This window comes from Tiliqua scincoides, chromosome 5 (genome assembly GCF_035046505.1).
Source record: "Tiliqua scincoides isolate rTilSci1 chromosome 5, rTilSci1.hap2, whole genome shotgun sequence".
NCBI lineage: Eukaryota > Metazoa > Chordata > Lepidosauria > Squamata > Scincidae > Tiliqua > Tiliqua scincoides.
The window spans coordinates 92,521,307-92,541,724 of NC_089825.1; the positions used below are offsets into that span (position 1 = coordinate 92,521,307).

At 46.3% G+C, this 20,418-nt stretch overlaps 1 protein-coding gene and 2 pseudogenes across 1 annotated transcript in view; 1 reads left to right on the forward strand and 2 right to left on the reverse strand.

The window, feature by feature from the left end:
• TRPM4 (transient receptor potential cation channel subfamily M member 4) overlaps positions 1 to 18,194 on the forward strand; it is a 32,610-nt gene extending 14,416 nt beyond the window's left edge. The window contains exons 10-25 of the mRNA XM_066629279.1: positions 357 to 472; positions 2,020 to 2,361; positions 3,110 to 3,238; positions 5,388 to 5,517; positions 6,008 to 6,153; positions 6,911 to 7,023; positions 7,342 to 7,440; positions 7,944 to 8,300; positions 8,985 to 9,117; positions 10,219 to 10,393; positions 11,213 to 11,381; positions 12,823 to 13,013; positions 13,773 to 13,896; positions 14,375 to 14,447; positions 14,677 to 14,773; positions 18,112 to 18,194. Coding sequence (XP_066485376.1) covers positions 357 to 472; positions 2,020 to 2,361; positions 3,110 to 3,238; positions 5,388 to 5,517; positions 6,008 to 6,153; positions 6,911 to 7,023; positions 7,342 to 7,440; positions 7,944 to 8,300; positions 8,985 to 9,117; positions 10,219 to 10,393; positions 11,213 to 11,381; positions 12,823 to 13,013; positions 13,773 to 13,896; positions 14,375 to 14,447; positions 14,677 to 14,773; positions 18,112 to 18,194 — 2,477 coding nt within the window. The remainder of the gene's footprint in view (positions 1 to 356; positions 473 to 2,019; positions 2,362 to 3,109; positions 3,239 to 5,387; positions 5,518 to 6,007; positions 6,154 to 6,910; positions 7,024 to 7,341; positions 7,441 to 7,943; positions 8,301 to 8,984; positions 9,118 to 10,218; positions 10,394 to 11,212; positions 11,382 to 12,822; positions 13,014 to 13,772; positions 13,897 to 14,374; positions 14,448 to 14,676; positions 14,774 to 18,111) is intronic.
• LOC136654955 (5S ribosomal RNA) lies at positions 5,703 to 5,822 on the reverse strand (annotated as a pseudogene).
• On the reverse strand, positions 7,602 to 7,721 carry LOC136654731 (5S ribosomal RNA; annotated as a pseudogene).
• Positions 18,195 to 20,418: the final 2,224 nt, after the last annotated feature.

Here is a 20,418-nt window from a genome sequence, read left to right on the forward strand (position 1 = left end):
CCCTCTGTTGTAAGTATTAATCATTCCTTGCATCTTTCACCTTCCCTCCCCTTAGAACAGTTATTTTCAACCTTTTTCATCTCATGGCACACTAGCAAGGCACACAAATGGTCAAGGCACACCATCAGTTTCTTGACAATTGACAAGGCACACTGCACTGCCAATGGGGGGCTCACATCCCCCAATGGCCCTATCAATAAATCTCCCTCTCCCAAATTCCCACGGCACACCTGGGGACCATTTGCGGCACACCAGTGCGCCATGGCACAGTGGTTGAAAATGGCTGCCTTAGAATGAAGTGCTGCAGAGGAGGGAGGTGAAGTCAAAGCTGGTCTCTTTTTCTTCCCACTTTACAGCCTGTAGGCGGTCAAGTGAGGCCACCTCCTACTTGGATGAGCTGCGCCTGGCCGTGGCCTGGAACCGTGTGGACATTGCCAGCACTGAGCTGTTTCGTGGGGACATTCTCTGGGAGGTGAGTCAGCAACATGGTGGAAGTGGGGAACAGGGGACTTCAGATGGAAAGGGAGCAGGAGAATAAAGGAAGCCCAGTGGGGAACTGTCAGGGGGAGAAGTGATAGAAGGAACCTTTAGGAACTAGCAAGGAGGCTGCGTGAAAGACTCAGGGGGAATGGACCGGGTTCAGGGGCCTGATAGACACCAGGAGGAAGCCAAGAGGAGATGTGAAGAACCCCAGACAAAAAAGAAGCAGTCACTTGAAACCTCTTGGAATGTAAAACTCTTGTTTCTTCTTACATATGTTGTTTCCATAACTTTCATTGACCTTAAACAAACTTGTAGGTATTAGGGTATTTGAGCCCTGGACAATTGTGTCTCGGTCAAAGGTGTCTCGGTCATTGGCATCCCTGTGCAATCTCATCTGGATTTTTTGCATCCTGGTTATTAGCATTCCACTATAACCAAGCAACAAACCCCCATTGGCGATCTTGACCCTGTACTACCCAGGGCCAGGACCACAGAATGCCCCCCCCACACACACACACACACTGGGAGCCTTCTGAGATATCTGGAAGGCCTTAAACATTACTTTCATTTTTTTCACCCCAAAATCAGAAATGCACTTGAAAGGCAGGCATGGCACCCCAAGGCATTTGCCCCCCCTGACACCAATGTACGCCAATCTCCCAGGTATGCCAATTTAAGCCCCATGTTATATATACTAAACCTCTTAAACCAGCCCTAACCCTACCTTTGTGTTTTAATATAAAACATCTAATATAAATATTCATATATAATGGGACACAAATGTCTGGGACACAAAAAGAAAGGAGCTGTAGTGCTGTGTGCCTGAGGCATGCAAGGGCATCAGGCCCCCATGTAGTGGCAATGCCAAAGGGCCATGCATACACACATGTTCTTTGAAACCACCCTTTGGTGGTGGCAGAGATAGGTGACAGAGTTAGGGTGATGAATGCGCCAAAAAAAAAAAAAAATTCCTTTTATGAGTTTAGTTGGTGAACAGTTTTAAGTAACAGGGAAGGTGAAAGAGATGAGTAAGATCTGGGTGGGGAATAGCCACAAACTGTTAGTGGCGCAGGGAAATGAGGATGAGTTGGGACTTCTTTCTTTGAGAGGCAAGGGACAGGGACCATTGCTTCTTAGCTCATGGTCCAGAGGAGTCAGATTTGCTGGTACCTTCTTTATCAAAGGCCTCGTGGGCTTGTAGAATGGCGAATATTTGTTTATTGTATTTATGCCCCACTTTTCCACCAAGACAGGCTCCTCATGGACCTTGCAGTTTAAGTAATATTATTAAAAAATTTAAAAAAAAATACAGGAAGTGGAGGTGAAGTTTATGAGAGACGTTCTTGATGCCAACTCACAGAAGCAGGCCTCTGTTGTTATGGACAGTTCTGTGGTCCCTAGCAATCTGTGATCCTGGGGTTGAACAGGGAGTCCAGCTAGCTTAGCTCCCATCAATCATTCTTTTGGGATGTACAACAGTCTCTGTTTCTCTCCACCTTCTCTGACCATCCTCTCTGCTCCACCCATTTTCTGCAGCCTAGCCTACTGGAGGATCCGATGCGAGATGCCTTGCTGGGGGACCGCCCTGCTTTAGTGCGCCTCTTTGTTGAGAATGGCTTGGACTTTGGACGGTTCCTGACCTGGGGACAGCTGGAGAATCTATATGCAGGGGCCCCAGAGGTCTCCCTGCTCCGCCAGCTGCTGGACCGACGCCTGGCTATGGGTCCTGAGCATACCCTGCCCTCAGAGTTCCCTCTGTTGGAACGATCTCTGCTAGACTGCTACCTGCCGCAAGTGGCCCACATCCTACATGAGCTGCTGGGGGATATCTGTTCTCCCTTTTATGCTGGCCTGAACCCTGGTCATAAAGGGAAAGGGGTAGGTTGAAGTGGCATTCCTATTTCTTGTGCATGTGCGTGTATGCTGGGAACAACACATGGATTGGTACGGCGGTTTGGGAAGCCTGAAGACTGTAAGGACAGTGCCAGGTTTTGAGGGTAGCTGTCCATTTTTTGTTGTTGTTGAATTTCCTCTTAGAGGAAATAATTGGTTAGTGTTTCTCAAACTGTGGGTTGGGACCCACTAGGTGGGTCACAAGCCAATTTCAGGTGGGTCTCCTTCCATTTCAACATTTTATTTTTAATACATTAGACTTGATGCTACCATGGTACGTTCCTGCCTTTGGGGAAATGTTACACATCTGTACTTTTAACAGGCTACTCAGTATATGCTTTTAACAATGATAGTAAGTGGGACTTACCCCTGGGTAAGTGTGAGTAAGACCGCAGCCTAGGATTGTTAAAAATTTTCCCACTTGACGATGCCACTTCCTGACATGACGTCACTTCCAGTGGGTCCCGACAGATTCTCATTATAAAAAGTGGGTCCTGGTGCTAAAAGAGAACCACTATATAAAATAATGTTAGAAGTGTGCTTCAGAAAACTACAAGACGTTTAGGTAAAGTAGAACATTTGAATAAGGGCTATTGATGGGATTAATGAATTGGGAGCACTGGATCCATACTTTCCGTAAAACATTGGAATTTCATTCCTCAAGCTTAGATAGCTTCTGGGTGCATATTTTTTTCTATTTGGTGCTGATCATGCCTCTTTGTTCTCTCCCAAGAGTAAGGCATCGTTACCCAATGGAGATCCTGTCTACCGCAATGATCTCTCCCCAAATCCTTGGACTGATCTGTTTATATGGGCTGTGTTGCTGAACCGTAGAGAGATGGCCATGTATTTCTGGGAAATGGTGAGTATTATTCAGATCCTACCATCCATGGTGTTGCTCTTTACAGAGTAATAATAATAATAATACAGGTATTTCTATACCGCCTTGCTTGATCCTCAGATTTCTCCTTAGGCTTTATTCAAGGCGGTTTACATAGGCAGGCAAATTAAAACCCCGTAGGGATTTTAACAATCTGAAAGAAGGTTTCTATCTTTCAAGAAACCACAACATTCAGATGTTTCTTTCTTGATCTGGCCACACATTCTGGCCTCCATCCTCCCACGCTCAGAGCAGATGGAATAGCTCGGCTCGGCTTGTCAGCTGCTTCAAGGTCGCACGGTGCCGGTGGCCTCGAACTGGCGACCTTCAGATGTTATCTTCAGGCAAATAGAGGCTCAACCCTCTAGACCAGACCTCCTGCCCGAGTAATGAGCAGGAAGACCAATTTTCTGCCCAAGGATTTGCAACTTATAATTGTGGGCTACTCCTAAGCTTATTTTAGATTGCGAGTCCTTTGGGGACAGGGAACCTTACATTGATGTGTTTTACCATGTAAACCACTTTGTGATCTGCTCTTGTTGAAGAGTGGTATGTAAATATACTTAATAATCATATTTACCCAGTCCATCCAAATTTGACATTTGAATAGCTATGCTTATGATTGGTGCCAAAGGGAACTTCTTTCCATGTCAAATAGCAGTGAGAAGGGGTGGCAAGATGGATTGGGATGTAGCAGACTGAAAGGCCCAAGCACCCCTTCTCCCTGCCTTGTTGCAGACTGGTTTCCTCACCACAGCTGCTATTTTTGAAAGAAAACTTTGTTCTTGAAAGACTGAATGATGGACTTAGAATGCAATCTTATCCACACTTAACTGAGAGCAAGTCCCATTGAACTCAATGAAATCTCCTTCTGAAAAGACATGCATAGGATTGCACTGTGAGTTGTTCTGCCAAATTTTCGACTCCTGCCGACCACGCCAATTTGTCCTGTCGAAATATCCCAACTCTCTTCTAATGCCCGCTTTTTGGCTAATTAACACCCTTTTTTCCCCAAGGACAACAGCTGCGGTGTGCAAAGAAATGAATACAGAACTCCTTATCTATAGCAATTAACAAGAATTTATTGCTACAAACACATACACTCCCTGCAAGTCCTCTTGTCCAGAGGCTTTCCCTCCCCAAAACTCCACTTAACTTAGTGGGTAGAGGTCTGAAGCCTCCAGTCGAAGTCCAATCCAGTCTCCAAAGCACAGTCCAGTCTTCCCAGTCCAGTATTCCCAGTCCAAACTTCTGCAGTAGAGTTCCTCCTCTCCAGCAGTGTTCTCTCCAGCAGAGTGTCTCCTCCAGCAGGGTCCTGGCAGTCCTCTCTTCTGTGTCCTCCAGCAGAGTTCTGGCAGTCCCCTTCTCCCAGTGTGGGTCCGTCCGGGTTTCCCTCTGGGTCAGCGTCCAGCTTCCGGCTAGGTCAGTGTCCCGCTCTTGGTCCTGGGTCAGGGTCCTCCCTCTGGTCAGCGTCCTGCTCCTCGCTCTGGGTCAGGGTCCAACTTCCGGCTGGGTCAGCGTCCCGCTCTTGGTCCTGAGTCAGGGTAGCTCTGTCTCCTTCCAAAGCTGCCTTTTATCCTTGGATGTCTCATGATCCATATGTAGCTCAGCTGTGAGCTACCTCATTAGCTCCAAATTAGGCTCAGGCGAGCCATCCCTTCAGTCCATGTCCATTCAAAGTCCCATCAAGGTCAAATGAAGCTCAGGTGTCCATCCAGGTCTCCATTGACCTTGATTGATTACAGCTGTGGAGCCAGCCCTGCCCTTCCCAGAGCTGTCAAACAGCTGTCAAAACAGGGAATCGCTGTCAACACCACATCATCCACCTGATGATCTTCTGATCTTCCATTACATGAGTATAATAGGTAGTTTGGCTCTCAGTGCCTGATCTTTTAGAACTCATTAAGACCTGGTCTGCATATGAATTCTCCTGAACTTAGGAGCTTTCCCAAATCTGAAAGAAAGCAGGTCACTCAGAACTTCCATGTGAACACAAATGGAAATGTTTGCGACTTCCAGGTTTGATGAGAGTCAGATTGGATGGCAGGCAATTCACCCTCCTAGTTCTCAGGGGGCTGTAGGTTTTTTGTCTCTGTTCTCATTCATGGTGACCCCGCTTCCTCCCTCACAGGCACCTGATGCTGTGGCCGGGGCTCTGGCAGCCTCACGGATCCTGCGGGAGCTCTCACATCTGGAGATGGAAGCAGAGGAACAGGCAGCCATGAAGGATCTGGCAATGCGCTTTGAGAATTTGGCTATAGGTGAGGAAAAAGAGAAAGAAAATGCTCTCTCACTCTCCATTCCAACTCCACACAGGAAGCCTCTTTGGAGAGGGTAGCCTCTTTGCAGGAATACTCTAAGGGTGCAATCCCAACCCCTTATGTCAGTGCTTTCCAGCACTGGTTGAAATGGTTGGCAACCTTCAGTCTCGAAAGACTATGGTATAAGCCTACAGCACCCAGTATTCCCAGGCGGTCTCCCATCCAAATACTAACCAGGCCTGACCCTGCTTAGCTTCTGAGTTCAGATGAGATCAGGCATCTGCAGGGTAACAGTTGCCTTAAAATGTACAAATGTTTGTCCATTTAAAAATTTGGTAAAGTGCACAAGAAACAAGCATTTCACATAGTTAGAATGCTATGTCAATGATTATTATAAATGTGGGTGGTCTATGAAGAGTTCCTGGAAATATTACAGTATTATACTTCAGATGTGTCCCTTATCCTCCCTGGTTTTTCCACCCAATGCCAGGTGTGTTTAGTGAATGTTACCGGAACAGCGAGCCACGGGCTTACAAATTGCTGGTGCGCCGTTCCCGCCTCTGGGGTGGAGCCACTGTCCTCCAGTTGGCTCACCAGGCAGACGCTCGCCTCTTCTTTGCACAGGATGGTGTACAGGTATGGCAGGTGGAGGTTCGGAGCCCTGGAGCATGTGCAGAGGGCACTGTTGCAGGAATGATGGCTGCTATGGGGAGGGGACGGCAGCTCACTGGAAGAGCACTTGCTTGCCATGCCGAAGGTTACAAGTTCAATCCTTAGTGTCTCCATGGAGAGCTGGGAAAGACCCCTCTCTAAAATAATGGAGAACCACTGCGTGTCAGTGAAGACAATGCTGAGCTAGATGGGCCCCAAGGCCTGACTCATTATTAGGCAGCTTCAGATGTAACTAGGGACACCTCAATTTATGTGGGGGATATAGAGCCAGGATGGTGTTCTTGTTCAGGAGTTAGACCTAGAGGATTCAGATTCAAATCTCCGCTCAGCCATGAAGCTTCCTGGGTGACTTTGGGCCAGTCCCCTCTTTCAGCCTCACCCCTCACAGACATATGCCCTCCAGCAGTCCACAAAGATGTGGCCAGCAGTCGGAGCAGAATGAGATCTGGAAGACATGGGTGGGAAATCTAGCTTTGAGCTGAACCTCTGTGTAGGAACATTGTAGTGGCCAGGATGACACCCTGATCCTAAACACCTTACTTCCAAAATATTTCTCATTGTTTTCAGTAGGCTTTACTTTGGAAAATGCATGTTTAGGACTGTGGCTTGAAGAGGGAAAGCGCCATCAGGCATTTGAGAGAACTAAATGGCTAGCTGGAACTGAAATGTAGAGGACTGTAACGATTCCCTGTACTGACTCTTGCCTGTGCTTTCCCCACAGTCCCTGCTCACCCAGAATTGGTGGGGAGAAATGGACCGAAGCACCCCTGTCTGGCAGCTCCTCCTCACCTTCTTCTGTCCCCCCCTCATCTTTACCAACCTCATCACATTCAGGTGGGTGCTGGGCAAGCCCCACCGTTCATGATAGCCAAAGAGCTTGGAGTTGTGACCAGGGTGATGGAGGGCACCCTGGTACCTGAACCACAAGCTGTCTATTTAGATGCTGCTGAAGAATGTTTGGATTGGCTAGCATTACTTGCCTGCAAAGGAAAGCACAAGCATGTGCAGAGTTCCTTTCAGTCAGCAGCACAGCCAGCTCTCATTTCAGTGTGACTTTCCAATAAAGTATGACAGATGCCCACAGTCCCATTGCTGCACCAAGATGCCATGGGGTATCCTGTGATTTCACCTGCCCCCATTTCCCTTTGACAGAGCCATGGACGAGGACCTCCGACTGGACCCCTCGAGCCCGATAGAGCTGGACAGCCTTGACACGGATGTGAAATGTACTATTGGAGACATGCTGTCTGAGTAAGAGGAATGGTCATTGCTCTTGGGGGGGATGGCAAGGGGAAAGGTGGAGCTTCATTCATTCATTCGTTCATTCATTCATTTAATCAATTCATATCCTGCGTTCCAATCAAACATCACCAAATGGTTGGCAACCTTCAGTCTCGAAAGACTATGGTATAAGCCTACAGCACCCAGTATTCCCAGGCGGTCTCCCATCCAAGTACTAACCAGGCCTGACCCTGCTTAGCTTCCAAGATCAGATGAGATTGGGCATGTGCAGGGTAACAGTTGCTGTCAAACATCACCAATGCAGCAAATATAATAAATAAATGCAATAGAACAAGAAAAAATAAAACAACAAAATGAATTTTTTAGAACTCATATGCAAATATTATTGATCGATTAATCGACTGCAACTCATACAATTAATTGGTTACAGTGTCTTTAGTAGGGTCAGATAGCCTGAATTCCAGATTGCCCAAAGAAGACGTGCTTCTCATGTTTTTTATTCCCTCTCCCAGCAATATGGACCCTCCCTCCCCACCTTCCCGCCACCGGTTCTGGCTACGACGCTGGCGGCAGTTCTGGGTGGCTCCCGTGACTGCATTCCTGGGCAACGTGGTGATGTATCTGCTCTTCCTCTTCCTCTTCTCCTACGTTTTGCTCTTGGATTTTAAAGCTCCACCTCCCGATGGCCCTTCTGCTTCAGAGATTATCTTGTATGTCTGGGTCTTCACGTTGGTCTGTGAGGAGGTGCGCCAGGGCTGCTTTGTGGGTTCCCAGCCCTTGCCTCAGAGGGTACGCCGATACCTGCTGGACACCTGGAACCAGCTGGATATCACAGCTCTGCTGCTCTTCATGCTGGGAGTGGTATGCAGGTAAGATACCTTCTGGGCTGGGGTGCCACTGTAGAGAGACCAAGATATTACTGGAAAAAGACATACGCCTCCACCTTCTCCTTCATCTGACCCCTGGACCTGCTCCTTCTTTCAGAGAAGCCAGTGGTCAAGCCACATGAACAGGAGAATTGCATGATGTGGCTCTTGCTGGACTGTACCACTTCAAACTGCAGATGGGGGGGTCACTTATTTAAATTCTCTGCCACGCTGGACAACCCCCTCCTCCCTTTTACACAGGATTATAGCATGTCAGAGAGAAGGCTCGACTAGTGTCCTAGTATACTAATTTTCTATGTGCAGGGAATTTTGACACAACATTCAGACATGCAGACCTTCGCCAACAGCTTGAAGTGACAGAGACCCTCAAAGTAGTTAGGAGGGAGAATTCTGAGAAAGAGGCTGGTTTCAAGACAGGCTTGAGACATCGTTCTTTTCATTTATGGTTAGTGCCATCTGAAGGCTGCTAAAAAATATCCATACAATGTTCTTCAGTGCTATTCTAGTTGAGCAACTCAAAGGCGCTTTGAATGAATGAGAAAGTGGGGTCAGGTATTCATGGCTCGGCATAAGTAACAAAGGTTGTTTTTTAATGCAGGTAAAACAGTTGCATAGAAGGCATAACTTCCTTTCCCGTGATTCTTACTCTGCTATGTGCCTCCCCAGATTGAACCCACTGACGTATGAATCAGGCCGTACCATTCTTTGTCTGGATTTCATGATCTTCACCCTCCGTCTCATCCACATCTTTGCTGTCAACAAGCAGCTGGGGCCCAAAATGATCATCGTTGGGAGGATGGTGAGAGCGTTATGTGATGTGTAATGGAGTGAGTGTATGACAGGAGGGCTTTTGAGTGTGCAAGAGGTCTATGATTCAAGAATGCAGCATGGCAGCCTAAGGGATTTTTGGCCCATGGTTAGGTGTGGAATAATAAATGTCAAGGACCTTGGGCTTAAATGTGAGTATCTGTATAACAAATGTGCAAAGAATGAGAAAATGAAAACTAAGTTTATGTGATGGTGCAAGAGATCTCAGGTGACGTCTCTCTTTTTAAAAGTAATAGGTGGCATTCACCCCACCAGGTGGGAAATACAGGTGGGACTGCCGTATCCTCTGATTTGACTTACCACTGATACTGAGGAGGTCCACCTTTAAATGCCTTATAACAAGAAAAAAAGCACCAAGATCCAATTTCCTACTTTCGCGCTGTTAAATAATTACAATTTCATTCCATTAGATTCCATTATTCACCTCGTTCAGTAACTGAATGTGGTATAGTGTCTATACCAATGCATTCTGGGGCAACAATAGAGAAGCAAGAAACCCGGAAATGGGTCTTTAAAGTTATTTTTCCAATGATGTGGTATCCACTGATTTTTTTTCCTATTGACTGAGGTTCCGGAACAAAACCCCACTGGATAACAAGGCACATCCTGTACAAATCTATGACACATATTTGTGCATATTTCTGTTGCAGAAGTTTTCATTTATCCCATTTTTATTCCCCCCTTCCTCTAAGGAGGTCATGGTAGCACACATCCTTCTCTGATTTCCCTCCTTTACCCTCACAATGGCCCTGTGAGGTTGGATAGGCTGGGAGAGAGTGTTACTGGCTCAAGGTCCCCCAGGGAGCTTCACGGCTGAGCAGGGATTCCCACTACTTGCCATTTTTCTTCATTCACTCCATTCCATGTGCAATTCTCAGCAGTTAACAGAATGCATTGTGCATTGCGCAGCAGAAAATGTCATTGATTCAAGTTAGGATAATTTGTTGGAGAACTGCACCATTAGTTCATTTCACCTCTTTGTGAGTGGCATTTCACACACGTGTATGTATGTCAGTGTTTTTCTCTATGTGCCCAATTGGTGATCTTTTCTCTCTTCTTCACTCTTCTCTAGATGAAAGATGTCTTCCTCTTTCTCTTCTTTCTCGGGGTATGGCTGGTGGCCTACGGGGTCACCACTGAGGGACTACTACTCCCACATGACCGGCGTCTTCCCTGGATCTTTCGCCGTGTCTTCTACCGGCCTTATTTACAAATCTTTGGACAGATTCCACTTGATGAAATTGATGGTGGGTAACAGTAGGGAACTTGTACAGAGAGGGGAGAGAATGGAACTAGATATGATTTATATTAACCCATAAGCAGTGATTCCCAAACTTTTTCTACTGGTGGCTCCCTTGACCTACTGGGTCATTGGCTGCAGCTTCCCATTATGGCTACAATCCTATACAGTATATGATATAGGACAGTGGGTTTTTTGTGAGGATTCCGTGGCTCCCCACAGAACCAGGGCTCACAGTTTGGGAACCACTGCCCTAAAGGGATAGTTCCTTTGCAGAGAATTGTGCTGTTGTTCGTTTATTTTAAATATTTTTGCTCCACCTTTCTACCACAGGCTGACACTCAGGGCGGTTGACAAGAAAATGAAAAACATTACTAAAATGCAATATAAATCAGAACAATTTAAACCTTGCTATCAGCACAATATGTTAAAAACAGAGCAAAATTAGCAGTACAGGTTGGGCATCCCTTATCCAGAATTCTGAAATCCAAAGTATTCCAAAAACCACAACTTTTTTGAGGCTGATATGATACCACAAGTGGAAAATTTCATACCTGACCTTATGTGATGGGTCACACAAAATGCTGAAATAATTAAAAAATATTGTCTAAAATTACCTTCAGGCTATGTGTATTAGGTGTATATGAAACTTAAATGAATTTCATGTTTAGTGTGGGGCCCTGTTGTCAAGATATCTCGTTATATGCAAGTATTTAAATTTATGGAAAAATCTGATATCCGAAATGCTTCTGGTCACCAACAGTTTGGATAAGGGATGCCCAACCTATATTAACTGACATCCGATTCCTCCCTCTCCCCTCCACAGCTACTTTGATTGCAGCATCAAACTGCACCTATGATCCAGTGGCCATCTTGATGGAGGAGGCAAAGCCCTGTACCAACACCTACGCCAACTGGCTGGTGCTAATTCTCCTTGTGGTTTTCCTGCTGGTCGCCAACATACTACTCCTCAACCTGCTCATCGCCATGTTCAGGTATCATTGTCATCGATTCCTGCATTTACTGTGACCAAGGGCTGGCAGACTGAGTGTACAGGGTGGGCACGCACAGTGACAGTTCATGTGCATGAAATGTACATGAACAAGGAATGCAGGACTTGTGTATGAGTATGCATGATGCTATGAATGGGAAAGGGCCACTAGCCTAAGGCTGCAACTTTATGCACACTTTCCTGGAAATACGTTCCATTGAACACAGTGAGACCTGCTTCTAAGTAAACATAACAACATAAGAAGAGCTCTGCTGCATCAAGCCAAGGGCCTCTCTAGTCCAGCTTCTTGTATCTCATAGTGGCCCACCAGATGCCTCAGGAATGCCTATATAATCGTAATGTGTGTAATTACTGTTACCCTGCATGTGCTCAATCTTGTCTGATCTTGGAAGCTAAGCAGGGTCAGGCCTGGTTAGTACTTGGATGGGAGACTGCCAGGAATACTGGGTGCTGTAGGCTTATACCATAGTCTTTCGAGACTGAAGGTTGCCAACCAGCTAGAGGGGCTGCAAAGCACTACGTTTTGCAGAGAGCTTCACCATGTTGTGCAAGCGGCCCCTCCCCTTCGGAGCCATTTGGAAGGGGAGGGGCCACTTGCATGGCACATTCAGGCACCTGCAAAACTTAGTGCTTTGCACCCCCTGCTTTGCTTTGCTATGTGCTTTGCCATGCCACTGTATAATTGCACTGGAAAAGTGCGGATGAGTAAGCAAAAGATCCTGTGTTTGAGTCATCGTTTAAGATCCTTTAAAAACCAATAAACTATTAATAACAATAATAAAAGATCCCTAGGACATAAGTGCTGCCAATTGATGAAGAGCGTAGTGGAACAGAGGATCAACATTCTGACTTACAGCCCAATCCTAGTGAGCTTGTCTGCTGCCGGAATTAGCATTCCAGCTGCAGAGACTGCCTTACGGCAGTTTTAGAAACCAGTTTGACAGTGCATGAAGCCATGCACTTCCAGAGCACTGGGGAATAGGCCACACAGGCCCACCATGTGCTGGAGGATGGAGCAGTGTCCACCAACGATGGTGACTCAGCGGCAAGGGCAGAATGGGGTGACGGAATGAAGCAGAACAGGGGGCCGGAGGTGGGAAGGGGTGGCATCTGGCGTGAGCAATTTGGAGCAGATGCTATCTCCTTCTTCGCTTCCTGATACCCCCTTTCTGTCACTGGACTTGAACCAGTTAAAGACCTGGCACAGGCCCAAGGAGACCCATTAGCAAATGGGAGGCTTACAGGGAGGTAAGAGAAAATATTTCCCCTTACCTTTCCCAAGCCTCTTGAACTGCCGCCACCAACCCCACAGGATGCATTGGCAGGGGTGGAGGGGGTAAGGATAGGATTGGGCTGCAACATAGCGGTCTCCTGTTTCGATGTACATCTGTGTACAACTGTAAAGTGCTTCTACCTCCCAACAGCTACACTTTCTCCAAAGTGCAAGGCAACAGTGACATCTACTGGAAATCCCAGCGCTACAACTTGATCTTGGAGTATCACAGCCGCCCAGCACTGGCTCCACCCTTCATCCTGATCAGCCACCTGCACCTCATCCTCAAGCGCCATGTTCGTAAGGTGCAGTCCGCCAAGGGACGCCACTTCCGTGAGTGCCATGAAGAAAGTACTTTTTCCTGCCTGAGCCAAACTTATTGCTACATTGCTTAGTTTCTTTGGATGAGCCCCAAATTCCAGCACTGTGACGGAGGAGGAAAAATGTTCCTCTATCCGCTTTCTCCGCATCATTTACAGGTTGGTCCTCCTTATCCATGGGTTCAGGCCCTGCAGATTTGACCCAACGCAGGTCCCGACCCAAGTCAGGAGGGCCAACCTGTACCTCCCAGATGTAACCGGAAGAGTCTTCTAGTTGTATCCCGGAGGTGGTCTGAGACATGGGGAGGCCACATCCATGGAGTCAATTATGAGTAGTTTTTGGTATCCTGGGGGGGGGGGTGTGTCCAGGAACAGACTCCTGTGGATACCAAGGTCTCCAACCGTATACATTTATGTATATATGTATATAAATGTGTATATATTTATATAGCAACGGTATATATGAGCCTATTTCATGTTCCCCCTTTGTTGTTTTTTTCTACATTTTTCCTAAAGCCCCTCCCCCCTCCGCTTTAGCCTGTCTTTGATGGGTGTGTAGGGCAGGAGAAGAATCCTTGCAATTTTATAATCCTGCATAATTTGCAATTGTTCTACAAATATAGTACAATTACGGTACTACTTCACTCTTCACCCCCGACTCTCAGCCATTTGTGAATGCGAAAGACTATCAGTCCCAAATTCAGATCCTTCAAATGTCTATTGTCTGCCTTATTCTCTTTTTCTCCCCACTTCCAATGGTGTTTCTGGGCAGTGCTGGAACTTTCTGATGCCCAAAATGGACGACTGCTCACGTGGGAATCGGTGCAGAAGGAAAATTACTTAGTGGCCCAGGCAAGGCAGAACCGCGACAAAGACACTGAGCGGCTCCGGCGAACCTCCCAAAAGTGAGGATGGGGAATGGCAGCAAGGAGCAGTGTGGGAGTGAACTAAAGAGAAGGAGGTGGGCAGGTTGGGATAGAGGAGTAGTACACAGGGGGTAGGGGTGATACCTGATTCAGAAGGAAGACTGGTAGAGATGTTCTTGTAGGATGGGATGAAAGCATTAATAGGGCTGGTCTGATTGGATATAAGGGTTCCTGAGTGACAGCCTGGAGAAAATGAGAGCATTTAGATCAGTACTACAGTTGCCCTGAAGTTGTCACAGGAAAGCAAGGATGGTTTCATTGATCATCATCATAGCTTCTGAAATGCCCTCAGGCTAGAGCTCTGGCTGTCCTCCAGGGAAAGGGAGTTCCTTCCAAGATTGCTAATATTCAAATGCTTGAATAATATGTGGCCATCAGACAAACAGGGGTGAGTTTGTCCAGGTTGAAGTGGACAGCATCCTTCTTGTAACTGCCTCACACCTCTCTAACCCTGCAGAGTTGATCAGGCTCTGAAGCTACTTTCTGAGATCAAGGAATCTGAGCGACGCCTGCGGACTCTCGAGACCCAGGTATGTAGAACAGAATCGGACTGTTCAGGGTGGAGCAGGAACTGGGGTAACCGTTAGAAGATGTTAGAAGATGGAGGCATTCAAAAGGCTGGAAGATGAGGAGCTACAGCCAAATTCACTGCAAAGGAGGGGAAAGTCCATACTTGTGTTTGGAAGGCATCTCCCCAGTACATCCCAGCTCTCAGAGATGACATCTCTTGTTCACCTCTCTCTCACCTGCTTTCACAAGATGGAGTACTGCACCAGTGCCCTGACCTGGATGGTTGATGTATTGGCCCAGAGTGACATAGCAAAAGGGAAGCAGGCACCTCCAACTCAGAAGAAGGGTAAGTTGATGGGTATGTGAGGATCCAAGATATGTGTCACCATGTATATAGTGACTTACTGCACATGCTAGCAATCCCAGTATGCCAACATGCAAAGAGATCCATGCATAGATCACTCTGTGTGTATGTGCAGGGATCCTACTCATTGATATATGTGTTCATTCATCAACTAAATTGACATGAGAAGATGGCAAGTAACTTGGGGCTTTAGTACTGGGGACAATTCTCATAGCTTTCTGCATGCAACTCATTCTCTCTCTCTCTCTCTCTCTCTCTCTCCTTTGTATGCCACATGGCTCCCCAACCATCCCCACTTGTAGGAGAAGTAGGATCAACCTAGTCAGAGATTAGCTAGATCAGGCACTGCCCAAGAACTCACCCAGACAGGACAGGCCAACCCTTGAACCCTGATTACTGGTGGCAGTGTTACTCCCCAAAGCATCATTGCAGAGAGGGTGCCTTGGAAAGCCCAGTGCATCATTTTGCCCCAGAAACCCCGGCAATCTGGTGCTAAGCACTGCCCAGCACTGTTGCTGTTCTTAATTCTCTTATGGTAAAGACAGACCTATTTTGAGCATGGTGGAGGCAATCTGACAGTATGACTGCTGTCTCCAAAATGCATCTGCATATTTTCTGTCCTGGAGTGAACCCTGGGAAAATTCTTCACAGTTCTGCAGGTCTTCATTCCTGATGTCCCCCTTAAAATTTGCCTCAAATGCCCTTACATCCCATATCTTTCTTACCCACTTTGGTTTGCCAGTTGATCTGTTCTCCCCCACCCCTTATGGGACAGACAGCCATCATTTGTTCCAAATATAGATGCTGGTTTCTCTCCTTGCAGAATGAATTTCTCCATGGAATTTCAAGGACAACCCCTCAGTGAAGAGAGGCAGATTGGTTTGGTCTCCTACCACCAGTGGAACTCCAAGTGTGTTACATCGTCAGAAATCTGGAGAACAATAACCCAGGCTACCACAGGCCTTGCTACAGATAATGGAATTCCATGATGTTCCAAGCAATCTACCTGTCACGGTGGTGTAGCTGAGAACCACATCCCCTTTCACATGAACATCTGCAGTGCCATCATCCCACAAGGAATTTCTAAAGTTGTGGGAACCAAGGGGTGGTCTCCCCCCATACCTAACCCAGAGCCCTTGGAAAGCTAGTTGATGTTTCAACTCAACTATGAACTGCCTTGACTCTCAGTCCCATTTTTGCAATGGGAATAAGAGTGACCTGCCTCACAGGGTTGCTGTGGGAATGAGTGAGACAGTAAAAACCTTTTGCGTACTAGAAGTGCAATAGAATGGATCGTCATCATCGTGTTTCACTTGTATGCACTAGCTGCTAACTTCCCTTCTTAGATGTTGCCTACTAGCATATTATTTTTGTGTTATAGGTGCAAAGGAGACAGTCAGCCCTCCAACGTCTTTCTTATGTTCTTATGTTCTTATGTTCTTATGCTGGTGTAAATGACCAGTGGAGGATCATGTGCCTGCTTGTGACTGGTATTCTTGAAAAAAGTTCTATGGCCCAATCCAATTGGCCATTTACAGTGGAATTGAGTAATTGACAGTGATTGTGGATGTCTGTGGGTATGGATGTGGATTGTGCATCAAAGTTGTGAAAAGGGCTACAAATGCAATAAAAAGAAAGGTATTCCAACAGGTATGCTAAAGATGCTCCTTTTCTGGGGCAACATTTGTTCTGGCTGGTACTACCATGAGGAGTCTAGCTAGAAAAAAAAATTGGCCATGAAAGAATGAAGTTATCTAACCACTCTTGTGGAACACACCAGGCAGTCTTCAGACAGATTGGGAAACATTTACATCACAAAAATGAAACTTGTCGGCCTATTAGAAGCACATCACTCTCCAGTGTGGTGGAACCTCTGCACATGCACATGCTCAGAGACATGCTCAGAGACAGTCAACCAGATTTCTTTTTCTTGTTTAAGTGGCAATCTTAACTTTCTAATCTGGGTACCTGGCCTAGTCCTTCCAACATGGGTGGAAACTTCTGGGTCGGAATAACAGCCTGATTCTACCTCTCCTTTTGGATATATTTTTTAAATTATTATTATTATTTTTTTTAATCACAGCAAATCACATAGTACAGAACATTGGACTGGGCTTGTGGTCAGTAGCAGGCCAAAAGCTTAAAGCACTTTGTTTTAATTGTGCAGAGACAGCATATGAATAACTGAATTATGGACTCTGGCAGAAAAAGTAATATTTCTTAGGTGAGGAGAACTAGAGGGAGAAAGGACGGGGGAAGAGAGAGGATATCATTTTCTGTGTGTTTTGATTTGTCTTCCATGAACAATTTTTGTTCATGCTGGAAGGTCATTAACAAAGCAAAATGTTCAGGAAAGGATTTCCTTTCCACTCCCCCCCCCCCCCAAAAAAACTGCAGCCTTCAGGCCTAATCCTATCCAACTTTCCAGCAGCAGGGTAGCTGCAATGTAGCCCCAAGGTAAGAGAACAAATGTTCCCTTACCTTGAGGAGGCCTCCAAGACTGCCTCCCCAACACAAGAAGCAGTGCATACCCCATAGGCACAGCAGCACCGACACTGGAAAATTGGATAGGATTGGGCCCTTCCTCATCTAAGAAATGCTACTTTTTCATGCTGCTAGAGAAATATGAAATCATAAAAAGTGGAGTTGGGGGAAGGGCAGATTCGGAGTCAAGCAAATATAGAAGGAAGCTGTAGTACTACACTTTTCAGGCTGATATCCTATCCAAACTGGGAGTAAGGCCCATTGACTATAATGGGACTAACTTCTGAGTAGACAGACAGGCATAGGATTGGACTCTTAAGTGTTTTATCATTTTAGCTATTTTGTAATAGATTAATATAAGTGTATTTGAATAATAAAGTGTTGATTTTTTTTAATGTTCCGCGTGCAGTGTTTTAGAACGAGTGCTTAATCATCATCACTGACTTTCACCCAGCTCTAGAAGGAAATGTTTTTAGCCTCCCCAATGGAAAGGGACACCAGCTGGCACTCAGCTCATTCATGGGCCAAGATCAATGAACAGGGAAAAATAAAGGAATGCTTTCCTTAACATGTCTTCCAACATTTCACAGATGAAAACAGGGAAATTGGGTTAACCTCAATTCTTATACCAGGCATTACTTATTGAACTTCACCCTCTCCATTATTGCAAGGACAGGCCCAAGACCTCCTAATGCCCAAAGTGGCATGTCAAATGCCCCTTACCTGATGATGTGCCAACCTCTGCTCCTTCTATTCTCCAACGCTCTAGCCTGGCACTCTCTTTCCCTCCACATTTCCTTTTTCCTCTTTGTCCTCCTCATCCTTTTCCAATCCAGGGAGTGGAAAGAGGAGGCGTGGCAGTGGAGCCAGGCAGGCAGGCAGAGAAGGGTGGCCCCCACCAATCTCCTGCCTGAAGTAACGACTTCAGTTGGCCTCATGGATGAGCCAACTCTGACTCTTGCAGATGGTTGAAAACTGGCCATAGCCTGGCTGGGTTATTGCTGGGACTGGATTGGATTCCCACTTTAAAATTCCAGGTGGCGACAAAGGTCAATCGACTTACACTGCCCTCGAAGATCCAAATCCTGAACTCAGTTGCATAGAAAAGCCTATTTTAAAAGGTTTACAAACGCAACATAGGGCGCAATCCTAACCCACTTTCCAGCACCGACATAAGGGCAATGCAGCTCTGAAGTAAGGAAATAAACATTCCCTTACTTTGAGGAGGCCTCCATGAGTATCACCCACCCGGGATGCAGCACACGTCCCATTGGCCCAGCTATGTCACTGCTGGAAATTGGGTTAGAATTTGGGCCATAATCACATTTTTCTTAAAAAGAAAATAAGGGGAGAGTGTAAAAGATGGGTCGCAATAGGCCTGTAATGGAATGGACAATGGAATGTCTTAGAGGCGCATGAGAACAACATTGTAGACTTCAATTCTTTCCAGCACTACAGTTTTATTAATCTCTTCCCAGACATAACTGTGGAGCACTGGAGCTTGCTCCTATTTGTGTGAACAGCAAACCAATATCATGCACAGTGCATAGGATTGTTAGTACTTTTTCTTTCCAGAGTCCCAGATCTATCTCACTGAAAAGGGAATTTTAGTGAAGGTTCATCTTTGCTGTGAGCTGGGGATGGATATTTTTGGTAAAAAAAACTTTTGCAGAATGACAGGTTCTATGGCATCAAAAACAGACTGATGATTCACTGACTTCACAGGTCTACACAGGGCCAGATTAACCTAGTAGCATATGCTATCGGCCCTGCTTTCTCGAGGACCCCGAGGTAAAAGTTTGCAAGCTGTCTCTGGTGAAACCGACATCTCACGATCTGGCAACACTGTTTGCATGTTGAGGGAGCTGCATGGTGTGTCATGATTACAGCGATCATTAACAACATGATACAAACAATTTCGTTCAAATTTAACTTCACTGCAGGCACAATCCAATTGTGCCTCAGCGCCAGTGGAGTGTGCATTCTGCCAGTACTGGCTATCACAAACATGTTGAAAGCACACTGCAACAGCAAAAGATTTTGAGGCAGCGGTGAGGTCTGTTGCAGCCTGCAGAAGACCAGCAGGGGGAAGTTCAACATGGGCCATCAGAGGGACAAGTGGAGCTGGGATGGGGATGGGGTGTAAAGGGGTGGGGGAGGGCAGCAACGGGGGGGGGCCCTTTATAACATGTGCTACAGGCCCTGTGCTAGCTTAACCCAGCTCTGGGACTAGCTGGAATTGACTCAGCGAGCCAAAAACTTCAACAAAAGCCGGTTTCTGGAACTTGTTCCAGGCAATGAATGGTATTTGGGGTAGGGGTGGGACACAGCGCTGCACAATCACACTAAAGTCCTGAATTCTTCCATGCTTCTTTTTTGTGTGTTTGTTTTATTTTATGGACACCAATTGCTTTTTCAATGCTGAAAGATGGGGTTGAGGGAGGAGAAAACCTGGGGTTACCAGACACAAAGGGGACAGACAAAGTGCCTCTACCTTTAACCATTGTACATGTTCTCGAATGGACACACACACACGATTCTTTGGATTTTGGAGAGGCAATTAAACAGGCGACAGGAGAATTCAAAGGACTTCTTACATTTACTCTCGTTTGCAAACGGGACCCTCCACAAACACACACACACACACACGCGCGCGCGCGCGTGGAGAGACCCCGGAGGATTACAATGATCCAGGTTTTATAGGGTAGTCTAGGTAGGGGAGGGAGGACAAAAGCACACAAAGAGAGCAAAACACATCACAGACATTTGGCATTGTTATCAGATCAACATCTTGATCCTCAGGATGTTCAGGAGGGCAATTCGATACCACATCGGCAATTTGTTCACAGAGATATCCATTACAAAGGATCTGGTACTCTATGCATCCCTTTTATTTGTTTATGGCCCTTTTTTATGACTTTCTGTTTACCCTTGTGAACGTATACCACAGTTAGCCTGTTCTCTAAGAGAGATTTTAGATGCTGGCTTTTGGTCAGAGAAGAGCCTTATGGGTGAACTGGGCATCTTGGGATATTTCCATATTGTGAGCTGGGCATATTGGTATCATACAGAAGAGGGAATTGGGGCAAGAGCAACTCAACATGGAAGGGTTTAAAAAGCTGCACCTGCCTAAATTCCCTCTC